The sequence below is a fragment of the Teleopsis dalmanni genome, chromosome 1, assembly GCF_002237135.1.
Source record: "Teleopsis dalmanni isolate 2A chromosome 1, ASM223713v2, whole genome shotgun sequence".
Taxonomy (NCBI): Eukaryota; Metazoa; Arthropoda; class Insecta; order Diptera; family Diopsidae; genus Teleopsis; species Teleopsis dalmanni.
In genome coordinates, this window is record NC_051846.1 from 72,874,722 (window position 1) to 72,885,897 (window position 11,176).

The 11,176-nt window shown below is 34.7% G+C and overlaps 2 protein-coding genes across 3 annotated transcripts; one reads left to right on the forward strand and one right to left on the reverse strand.

Annotated features, from left to right (window-relative positions):
- Window positions 1–283: 283 nt before the first annotated feature.
- On the reverse strand, window positions 284–5,757 carry LOC119685109. Its single transcript, XM_038099317.1, has 4 exons — window positions 5,688–5,757; window positions 4,335–5,597; window positions 866–4,259; window positions 284–296 (listed from the first exon to the last, which is right to left on the reverse strand). The coding sequence occupies exons 1-4, from the start codon at window positions 5,755–5,757 to the stop codon at window positions 284–286; spliced, it is 4,740 nt and encodes a 1,579-aa protein (XP_037955245.1).
- A 4,019-nt stretch (window positions 5,758–9,776) lies between these two features.
- On the forward strand, window positions 9,777–11,104 carry LOC119669170 (protein Gemin2). Of its 2 annotated transcripts, none has more exons than XM_038078973.1 (3): window positions 9,777–9,950; window positions 10,017–10,258; window positions 10,323–11,104. In XM_038078973.1, the coding sequence occupies exons 2-3, from the start codon at window positions 10,028–10,030 to the stop codon at window positions 11,019–11,021; spliced, it is 930 nt and encodes a 309-aa protein (XP_037934901.1). In that variant the 5' UTR covers window positions 9,777–9,950; window positions 10,017–10,027; the 3' UTR covers window positions 11,022–11,104. The 2 variants fall into 2 exon arrangements, with proteins under 2 accessions (XP_037934901.1, XP_037934902.1); XM_038078974.1 differs by having other exon boundaries at window positions 9,894–9,950; window positions 10,024–10,258.
- The last annotated feature ends 72 nt before the right edge of the window (window positions 11,105–11,176 follow it).

The following is an 11,176-nucleotide window of genomic DNA, read 5'->3' on the forward strand; positions in this document are numbered from 1 at the left end:
GACGACCGGTTGGGAACCACTGATTTATAAGAGTGGCATATGTATTGAGTACTTGTATAAAATTTTAAACTATGGTTAAAGATTATATTGTATATATGCTAATTTTCTAGTAATATCTCTAAATATTACCTCTAATAAAAAAGGTATTAATAGTTTATTTAAATATTTAATTTAAATTTGCTTAATCCGAATCATCCTAATTAGTGTCTGTGTTTTTATATGTGAAATAAATGTTTGAAATTATCTTGGAACTGTCTCTAATATCTCTATATCTCTAATATCTCTAAATCTCACCTCTAATAAAAATGTATTTGTAAATTATAAGCGTTTTTATAATTGGGTTTTATGATCTTTATTTCAATTTCTTTAACACAATGTAAATTATAAACGTTTTTATAATTGGGTTTTGATTTCATTTAATTTATACAATTGAATTTATACAATTTCGGTTATTGATTGTTTAATCACTTTTTTATGTGTACCCGTGTGTTGACACGTTCGCGATCGAAAAACAAGAGAGAGAATCAAACCAACGGAGTTTACTTGCAGCCAAAAAATATAACAATAAAATTTGCTCATCTCGAGCGCAAAAAACAAAAGGCAATAAAACAAGACTTAGAACCGTTGGTTTGATTACATCTTATACAGGGTTAGTTAGGTAAATTAATTAACCATATATTAACCATATAAAATATTATATATATATATGAATTATATAATATATTAATTATAATAATTTAATTATACAATATGATTTACAATAGATTAAAATATAATAAATTATAATATATAAATCATATAACACTTCAATTAATAATTCTACAGAATCCTACAATATTAACAATTTGACTTTAACCGCTCTAACATCCCGCCCCCCTTGAAAGGATTTTCAATTGGTAATAGTGCGAGTTTGTGGATTGGACGCCGTATTACTCCTTTTGGGGTTTGCACATCAACAACACGAACCAAATTATCTGGACCCCTGATGCAATGCACGATTCGGCCCATCAACCAGCGTTGTGGAGGCATATTGTCTTCATGGATTAAAACCAGAGCCCCCTCGGTGATGTTAGATTGTTCTTCTGTCCATTTGGTGCGTATCTGCAGCTCATTCAGATAGTCTCTAGACCATCTGCGCCAGAAGTGATGTTTGACTGCGGTTATACGAGACCATTTATCAATTAATGAAGCAGCTTCATACTGAGGACTTGGTTCAGATAAAGTTTTGAGCGGCCCACCGATAAGAAAATGTGCTGGCGTTAGCGCTTCATAATCGCTCGGGTCACAAGAATGAGGTGTGATTGGTCGCGAATTTAAGATAGCTTCGATTTCAATCAGTGCTGTTCCAAGCTCCTCAAAGGTGAATCGAGTATTTGATAGTGTTCGATACAGATGGCCTTTCGCGCTTTTTACAGCCGCTTCCCATAGACCTCCAAAGTGAGGTGCTCGGGGCGGTATAAAATTGAAATTTATGAATTGGTTGCTGCAAAAGGTCTGCAGCATCACTTGATTAGACTTCTCGAAAAACATTCTTTTTAACTCTGCTAGTTTATTGTTAGCCCCAACGAAGTTCGTGGCGTTGTCGCAATAGATGTCTGATGGTAACCCTCGTCTACCGATTAACCTTTTCAGTGCTGCAATAAATGCCTCCGTAGATAAGTCTGACACGGCTTCTAGATGAGCTGCCTTTGTAGACAAACAAACGAACACGGCTATATAGGTCTTATATGGAACCCGTCCCCGAATTCGGAGATACGTTAATATCGGACCGCAAAAATCTACCGCAGTACGCGCGAATGGACGGCTTGGAGTGAGGCGTTCGATTGGGAGATTACCCATCATTTGATTAAGTAGTTTGGGTTTATAACGCACGCAGTGAATACACGAGTGCACGACTCGGCGTGCAATTTCTCGAATATTAATTATCCAGAAGTTTAGTCGAGTAAGGGCAATTAGTGCTTTTGCGCCTGCATGATAGTTGCACAAGTGTATATGCCGAACATAAAGTTCCACAAAATAACAGCCCTTCGGCAACAAAATAGGGTGACGTTGGCCTACTGAGATGTCACTCAGCTCGAGGCGACCTCCCACCTTTAGTAATTGATAACCGAATACATTGTCCAGGAAGGGATTTAGATGCTTTAATGTACCTTCGGCTGGGTTCCCTCGTTGTAGGCGTTGTATATCAATTTCGAAGAATTGCTGTTGGATGACCCAAATAATACAGTGCAATGCCTTTTGTAGCTGAATAGGTTGGAGGGTACATTCTCCGTTCTTCAATTTATTCTTGGTTACATGATAAAAACGCTGTACCTGCGCTATTACTCGTAGCATCTTAGTGTATGAACTATATCTTGACAATACCTGTAATACGTAGTTGTCTTCATTTGTGTTAACGAATACAACCTTTCGCGTCTCTTTATTGACTTCTTCCATATCCAGGTTGTGACATTTCAAATGCGGCCAGTATTTATCAGCGAGTAACAAAAATTCCGGCCCCGTAAACCAACAAGACTCTGATAATTGGCGGATGTTACAGCCGCGCGACACAACATCTGCCGGGTTGGATTGGGTAGGAACGTGTCTCCATTGCCCATTTGCGGTAATATCTTGAATTTCCGCTACTCGATTGCCAACGAATGCAGACAGGGTTGATGAGTGCTGCTTCAACCAATGTAATACAATCTGTGAATCAGTCCAAAAAAACGTTTCACCCTTAAATTGCGCAAATATTGGTTGGACCTTCTGATACAGTTTGGCAAGAAGTAAGGCACCACAGAGTTCTAGTTTAGGTAGCGACTTCCGCTTTATAGGTGCCACACGGGATTTTGCAGTGAATAGCCTGACCGTCACCTTACCTGATGTGTTTTGTGATCGGAGAAATATACAGCAACCATATGCGCGTATTGAAGCGTCACAGAAACCGTGTACATCAACCTGTTGATAGTTTATGGATAGGCAGTACCTCGGCACCTTAACCGATGAAAGCGTTGTAAGATCTTGAATAAATGTTTTCCAAGCTGAGTGAAGATTTTGAGGGACTGACTCGTCCCAGTCCACACGCAAAAGCCACAATTCTTGCATCATAATTTTGGCTACGAGTATGATCGGTGCTAGTAATCCAAGCGGGTCGAATAATGAAGACGCAAGGGATAAGATGGTGCGTTTTGTTACAATATGACCTGGTTGTGCATTAAACGAAAATAGGAAAACATCTTGCATTTGGTGCCACTTGATGCCTAGAGCGCTGGTGACTGTATCTGTATCAAGATTCAAACTCTTTGTTGTAGTATCGCTGATGAAGTCATGATGGTTTGAATGCCATTTGTCAAGATCGAAGCAACCCTTCTGTAGAATGGCCGTTAACTGATGTCTGATATTGGTGAGTTGATCAATGGAATCTGCTCCACCTAAGAAGTCGTCGACAAAGAACGCTGATTTAATGAGTGCAGCGCCTATTGGGTATTGTGTTTCAAATTTGTCCGCCAAATACTGCAAACTCCTGGTTGCTAGGAAAGGTGCTGATGCAGTACCATAAGTGACTGTATTCAACTCGTAAGTACTAACAGGATCGGACTCCGTATCTCGCCAAAAAATATATTGGAATTTTCGATCTGGTTCATCTATCAGTATCTGTCGGTACATCTTAACAATGTCAGCCGTCAAGGCATATCGGTGCAAACGAAATTGAAGTAGCAACAGGTATAACTCCGGCTGAATTGTCGGGCCGACCAGTAGAATATCATTTAATGAACGTTGCGAAGTTGTTGAACATGACGCATCAAAAACCACCCTCAGCTTGGTCGAAGTGCTCGACGGTTTTAAAACACAATGATGAGGGATATAATAATGAGGTTCGTTGGTTTTCGGAGTCTCAACACGCGTCATGTGTCCGAGCTCTCGATATTGTTTCATGAATTCTTGATAGTCTTGCTTCAGTGCACGATTAGATGACAATCGCCGTTCTACAGAATAAAAACGGCGCAAGGCGATATTGTGTGTCAAACCAAGACAATCTGGTGAATCTTTGAATGGTAACCGAACGACAATTCTTCCCATCGCATTTTGGTGAACCGTTTCACGATATAATGACTCACACGCAACATGTGCTGGTGACCATGACTTTGAAGCCGATTGCACTTCCTCTATCTTCCACATCATTTCTAATTGATCGGAGACTGTATCTTCAACTGATAATAGGCATTTTGCTGCTGGTGATGCAAATGGCTGACCCTTGTACTTGCCAGATACAATCCATCCTAATAGTGTTTTTTGAAGTACTGGAAGATTTTCACCTAGTTTGATTTGACCGACAGACAAAATATCAAAGAAACTTTCAGCTCCAAGCAAAAGATCAACGCGCTTGGATTTAAAGAATTGCTCATCGGCGAGAGGTGTATTTGGTGGAACCTTCCACGACGATATATCGATTTCAGAACTTGGTTGATATGCGATGTGATTCGTAATACCAAAGTTTAAAGCAAGTTCAAAATTTGAATGACGAGATTTGATTGATGTGAACGTCTGATACTTAATGTTGGTCAACGAACTACCAATACTGGAAACATGCAACCGATGTTTATGTTTTGCTAAACTAAGCTTCTTTGAAAACTCCTCCGTTATGAAGTTGACCTGAGAGCATGAATCAAGTAAGGCTCTACCCACTTGATAACTTCCCGATGAATCCTTCACTAAAACCAATGCAGTGGCAAGAATTATTTGCTCGGCCGATGACATATTAAGATGGGAATGGCTGGCAACGTTGTCGTTGGGCATAGCAGCGTGTTCTGTGCGTCGTGATGATCCCGCGCTCTTAATATTCGTTGGCAATTGCGAATGATGCAAGAGAGTGTGATGTGGCTTTGCGCAAACCTTACATTTAAACGTTGATGTACAATTAACCACATGATGGCGTGGCGATAAGCAGTTTATGCAGAGTTTTAGGCTCTTCACCTTTTCAAACCTTTGAACCACCTCCAGTGCCTTAAAACGATGACAATTCTGTATTAGGTGTTCATTGCTAGAACAAAATGAGCAAGAATTGCTAGATGTAGATGCAACAAATGCGTATTGTTTTGAGCGTCTGTTAGTCTTGGAGTTAAGACTATTAGGTTTACGTTGTGATGATGACTGATTGCCGTTTCCACTGTCAAGTGATTCGAGAAACTGGCAATGTCTATCCAACAATTTTGAGCAATCTTCCCAACTGGGTAATGTGTCAAAGTTACGCGATTCATTCCATTTCCTACGTGTAATTGCGTCCGTTTTTTGCATGATTAACGAGATAAGTAGAGCCTCACATATTTGTTTCTCTGTACCTAGCGAACAGAGTGAACCATACAAAGCGGATGCATTGTTTACCAGACTACGGAGTTGTTGGCTTGACTGACCCGATACTGCTGGTAGATCAAATAGTGTCGCGATATTTTCGGCGAAGATTAGGCTATTATTGTCATAGCGCGATTTAAGCCTATCCAGAGCCTTTGGATAGTTTTCATTCGAAATAGGAAATGCCTGTACTGTCTCTAGAGCTTGACCAGTAAGGCAGTTCAGCAAGTGATTAAATTTTTCAATATTTGTGAGGTATATTTCGCGATCTATGATTTGGAGAAACGAATTAATAAAATTGTTATAATCCGAGTACTTACCACTGAATGTAGGTAATTTTAACAGTGGTAATTTTTTACTTGAGGTGGGCATCATTGCTGTTACGTCTAGCACTGATGCATTGTGGGCCTCTTCCTGCAGTTGAGACATGATTAATATTTTGGTGGAAACGTATAGGTCTTCTAATTCATCTCTAGCTGAGTCAGTTGCATCTAATTTCTCGATCAACGTCTGAAAAGCTAAGATTTGTTTAAAATATGATTCTAAAATACCTAGTCGACATTTCAGTTCTGGTTGTGAGAGCGAATTACTCTTTCCTTTGACGAACGTCTTGATCCTTGAAATGCTCGCTTTCGTCGAGGCTCGCTGTTGTTTTAGTTCTGACAGTTCTGCCGTAGTGGTTGGCTCTGCCGTTGCCATTGAAACAGTTGTAGATACTTGAGAACAACAAGGGATTTGACGAAGTCGAAAAGTCACAATAGCAGCAGCGAACTTTCCGAAATTGAACTGCTCTTACGGTGGTTGTTGTCAGACGCGACGTTGACGAATCCGCCCACTTACTGATTGGAAGCAACTATTAACCAGTAATCAACAAGTTAACTTGTTGTTGTTGTTGTAATTGTTCAGCGTGACCTTGATGCGGACACGAGGTTCTATTTGGCGCTTAGCAGAACCTAAGCCGAAAACCATAGAATGCACAATAGTACACACGTACGATAGTATATAGTATATATGTACAGATGTACGATATTATTAAAGTTAGCACACTTTAGATATATAACCGTTTAGGAGCAATACTCACACGAGCACATTATGGTTACAAATTAACCCAAAAACAATAAAAGCGAAAGTATGTACAATCAACAAGTAAAGGTATCTTGTTGTTGTTATTTTAAATGTCGAGCACGACCTTGATGCGGACACGAGGTTCTGATTTGAGGTTAGCGGACCTAAACCGAGAACCACCAATTGCACAAGAGTATATACGTACGATAGTACATAGGTAATATATATATAGATGTACGATATATTATAATGGTTAGCACACGTTAGCTATATAGCTGGTTAGAAAAAGTATTCACACGCGCACATTATGGTTACAAATTAACCAAAAACAATAAAAGCGAAAGTATATACAATCAACAAGTAAAGGTATCTTGTTGTTGTTATTTTAAATGTCGAGCACGACCTTGATGCGGACACGAGGTTCTGATTTGAGGTTAGCGGACCTAAACCGAGAACCACCAATTGCACAATAGTATATACGTTCGACAGTCCACAGAATAGCTATCTGGAAGAAATGTACACACGCGTACACTAATGATTACAAACTTAATAAAAAAAAATGATTACCACACGTGGGTAATATTTAGATTTTTTAACAAATTGGAGATTAATAACCACTATTAAAATTGCAAAAAGTCCTGTCACGGTCGCCAATGTAAATTATAAGCGTTTTTATAATTGGGTTTTATGATCTTTATTTCAATTTCTTTAACACAATGTAAATTATAAACGTTTTTAGAATTGGGTTTTGGTTTCATTTAATTTATACAATTGAATTTATACAATTTCGGTTATTGATTGTTTAATCACTTTTTTATGTGTACCCGTGTGTTGACACGTTCGCGATCGAAAAACAAGAGACAGAATCAAACCAACGGAGTTTACTTGCAGCCCAAAAAATATAACAAAAAAATTGCTCATCTCGAGCGCAAAAACAAAAGGCAATAAAAACAAGACTTAGAACCGTTGGTTTGATTACATCTTATACAGGGTTAGTTAGATAAATTAATTAACCATATATATTAACCATATAAAATATTATATATGAATTATATAATATATTAATTATAATAATTTAATTATACAATATATGATTTAAAATAAATTAAAATATAATAAAATATAATATATAAATCATATAACACATCAATTATAATAATTCTACAGAATCCTACAATATTAACAATTTGACTTTAACCGCTCTAACACAATTTATTTAAATTACTGATTCCACTGTAATGACTTTTTGTACAAAATTCAACTATCTACAGATTTTTCACGAATAATAAGACGAAATTAGGTTATTTTGAAGAATGAGTCCAAAGGTACACTTAGGTCTATTGAGTCATTGTGTTCTGCAGCTAACAATTATTTGTATTATATTCTATACTGATTGCTTAATTAACAAACTTCCTAAAGGTCAAAGGTCGAAATGTATACAGTTGCTTATTAATTTTTAGTAAATATTGGTCATATCATAAAATATTTTGAATATTTTTACTATAGCTTCCTTTGTTTACATTTTTTACTCAAGATAGTAATCAGCTGCTAGCAACATTTTATAACTACATATCGATAGTGCAGGCACAAGTTGGTGTAGATTTAAATTAATTATATCTAATTTGTGAATGGACAAGGATATAATATTATGTACGTATTAGTTTAGAAAAAATTTAGTTTCTTATTTTGATATCTTCGATGCAGCTAGCTTAATTAAAATTCGACGTTAGCTTTTCTTTAGCAATTTTACGGACTTGCCAATAACTTTTGAACTGTACGTTGTTTTTTTACAGTGCCATTTTAATGGGCTGTTGAATTAATTCAAGATGGTACGCCATCTATTAAAAAAGTTAGTACAAAATTTTTGAATAATTAATATAATTAAACTAATTTGTGTTTTTTTTTAAATAATTGCGATTATTAGAATATTATTTTTTCCATATTAACTGTTTTCTGACGTCTGGTGTATATTTTTTTATAGAAAAACCGTGTTTTTTAAAAGAAAATTAATTTCTGAAGGTTGAGACTTTATAATTCGAAAATTACTCAAACAAGTTATAAATATGAATACATAAATATAAGTTTGAAGTCTCCTCTTTCAATTAAGGTAATATGCTTAATTGAATGGCATCTTTGCTTTTAAAGTTATAATTAATTTTGTAATGTAACAATTTTTTACATAATTTTATTATCCCTGTTTTGAAGAACATTTGTTCTATATTATGTACACTCCAATTATATTCAGAATAATAAAAATACTTTTTACAGTTATATGCTTTTTATTTCATAATTTTTTATATTAATTAGTATTTGAAAAGGACATCTCTTATTTCATCGCAGCATTGATCCTAAGTTAATCAAACAACTTCTACATAATTTTACGCTATATGAAAGATAATTTTATCCTCTTTCAAATGAACTACAAAAGATAAAAATGACATCTCTAGTTAAGAATTTATTAATAAATTAGTGCCCCCATCTTTTACTGCTAACTTTTATTTTTCATACAAATTATATATTCTACACATAAAAGTTGTATGGAAATAGTAAATTAAATCAATTTTCTACATATAAATGCTTTTTGCCGCATTAATTTTAATAAAATAATAAATTTTTCTTTAATTAAAGAATCCTGTATTTTTCATGCGGCAAAAAATGTTCCAATTCATTTTGGACTTGTCGTCGACACTGTCTCAATGCATAATGATATTTTTATTATTTCACAATTAAGTGCCAGATTAATGATTAATTAATTAATCAGATTAATTAGTGTATCTTATACTACGTTTATACTGGCTTCAAATGTTTCATTTTCAATGAGTCATTATGAACTGTTTACATTGGCCATTCTTATTCATAAACAGTTTTTCTTTATTCACTGTTTATTTAATTATACCACAAGTATTAAAAAACAATTTGTTAAGTAAATTTCAAGAATAAGCTTTTTTAACTTGTCAAAATATCAAGATAAACTTTTATAAAACTCTAACTATTAACTATGAGTAACTATTCATTACAATTTACGACATATTCGTAGGAAATATGAAGTAAATGTGAATGAGATTTTATATGGCGATATACGAATATATCTTTCTTTTTGCGGAAATATTATTGTTTTGTTTTAGATTAAATTATTTTATTATTATTAACAAAGAGCACAAATTGATTATTTTTTTTGAATATTAAAAATTATTTGAAATTTTGAATTCAATGGATTATTACTATACATATATATATATAAAATATTATTTCATTAAATTTTAAATATTTGTACAAAGATCAAATAATTAATATACAATGTATATATATATTTACAATCAACATTTGTTGATAGCAAAATTGTGTAAATTTATTTTGCCAAAAAAATAAAAATACAATTAAGCAGAACGAGTAACCAGAATATGTTTTTCACTAGAAACGGGTAGTCGAGTGAAACAGTTACTTGTTATTTGAATTTTTTGATGCACTGGCAGCACTAATTGCTGTGGCATTGACATTTTATATTTTGCATTTGCGATTTGATTTTGTTTACTTATTTTTGCCGACAATATTAAATTGTAACTAAAATTTCTTAACATTTTGAAGATTTTAATATTATTCAAGAGAATTATTTTATTATGTAGGAAACAGATAAATGGAAGACGATAACGATGACGGTTCACGCCAACGTCAAGCACTTGATATTACTGAGCCTGGGCCAGATTTTGATCCAAACGCCACACCGGAAAATGGTGACGAATATTTAACGCATATGTTGTATGAGAGGCAAAGATGCCCAAAAATTGTGAAGGCACATAAGAAAAAATTTAATGTGGAGAATAAAGATCCGGAAAGAGACGCTTTGCGATATATGAAAAACATTCAGGTAATTGTTGAATTTTTCGAATGTACAAATCTGATTATAATATATGTATATAATCTGCTTGCAGAACTTACAAGAATCCACAATGCCAACTTTAGATTTTTTACCAAATGAACATTGGAAAAGAAGTCAGGAACAAACGTTCTTAGTTACGCGTTGTAAAACTTTAATAGAACGTGAAAAATTCGAAATTAGTGAAGCGATATTAGCTGATTTACCAGACATAAGAGATGCTGTCGCATGGAAAAAATTTTGCATTGAGAAAAAACCGTTATTAAGTTTAATGTTCACTTTAGGCCAGCGCAGGTTAGAGGTTCTGCTTAATCATATTAAAGAGTGGCTAAATAAGGGCACGGAAGACAGTGATAGTGAAGAAACTTGTGACTGTGACAGCAACAAAGACTTAGAAGCGACAGTTGAAAATGCTGATTTATCCCGTAAAACTGAAAATAACTCAGAACACTTAAGAGATGAGGAAGAAGGTGCTGAATCAATAGATGAGATAAAATGCACAACCGGTGTACCTCAAATTGACTTGAGTGGTAGTCAGAGTTGGTTAGGATTATGGCTTTATGCCGTACTAGTTTGCTTAGAAATTCCTTTAGAAGGGCATGTCATTGGCACTTTAAGGGAAATTGCAAGATCATGTATACGACTACGATGCAACATTGCGCCATCATGCTTGGAGAAAGTGACTCCTTGCAATTTGTTTATATTTTTAATTGCAAAAGTTTTTGCGCAATTTGATTTAATCGGTTTCGTTTAAGAAAAAGCGCTATTATATATTTTTTAAAATAAACTTTATATTGTAAAATAAACCATTATTAATAAATTGAGGAAAAATTAAATTGAATTTAAGAAAATATTCTTTTGTACGTTTGGCAAATTCCGCATTGTTTAGCGTGATCCTCATAGTTTTCA

What these genes read in the sequence shown, in the direction of transcription:
- LOC119685109 (XM_038099317.1), bottom strand. Translation starts at nt 5,757, where the DNA reads ATGTCTCAACTGCAGGAAGAGGCCCACAATGCATCAGTGCTAGACGTA. An exon ending in AGCAATGATGCCCACCTCAA is followed by an intron (nt 5,598 to 5,687) that starts GTAAAAAATTAC and finishes TCCAAATCATAG; the next exon opens with ATCGCGAAATATACCTCACA. An exon ending in TCTTTTGCTTGGAGCTGAAA is followed by an intron (nt 4,260 to 4,334) that starts GTTTCTTTGATA and finishes AAACACTATTAG; the next exon opens with GATGGATTGTATCTGGCAAG.
- LOC119669170 (XM_038078973.1), top strand. Translation starts at nt 10,028, where the DNA reads ATGGAAGACGATAACGATGACGGTTCACGCCAACGTCAAGCACTTGAT. An exon ending in GATATATGAAAAACATTCAG is followed by an intron (nt 10,259 to 10,322) that starts GTAATTGTTGAA and finishes ATCTGCTTGCAG; the next exon opens with AACTTACAAGAATCCACAAT.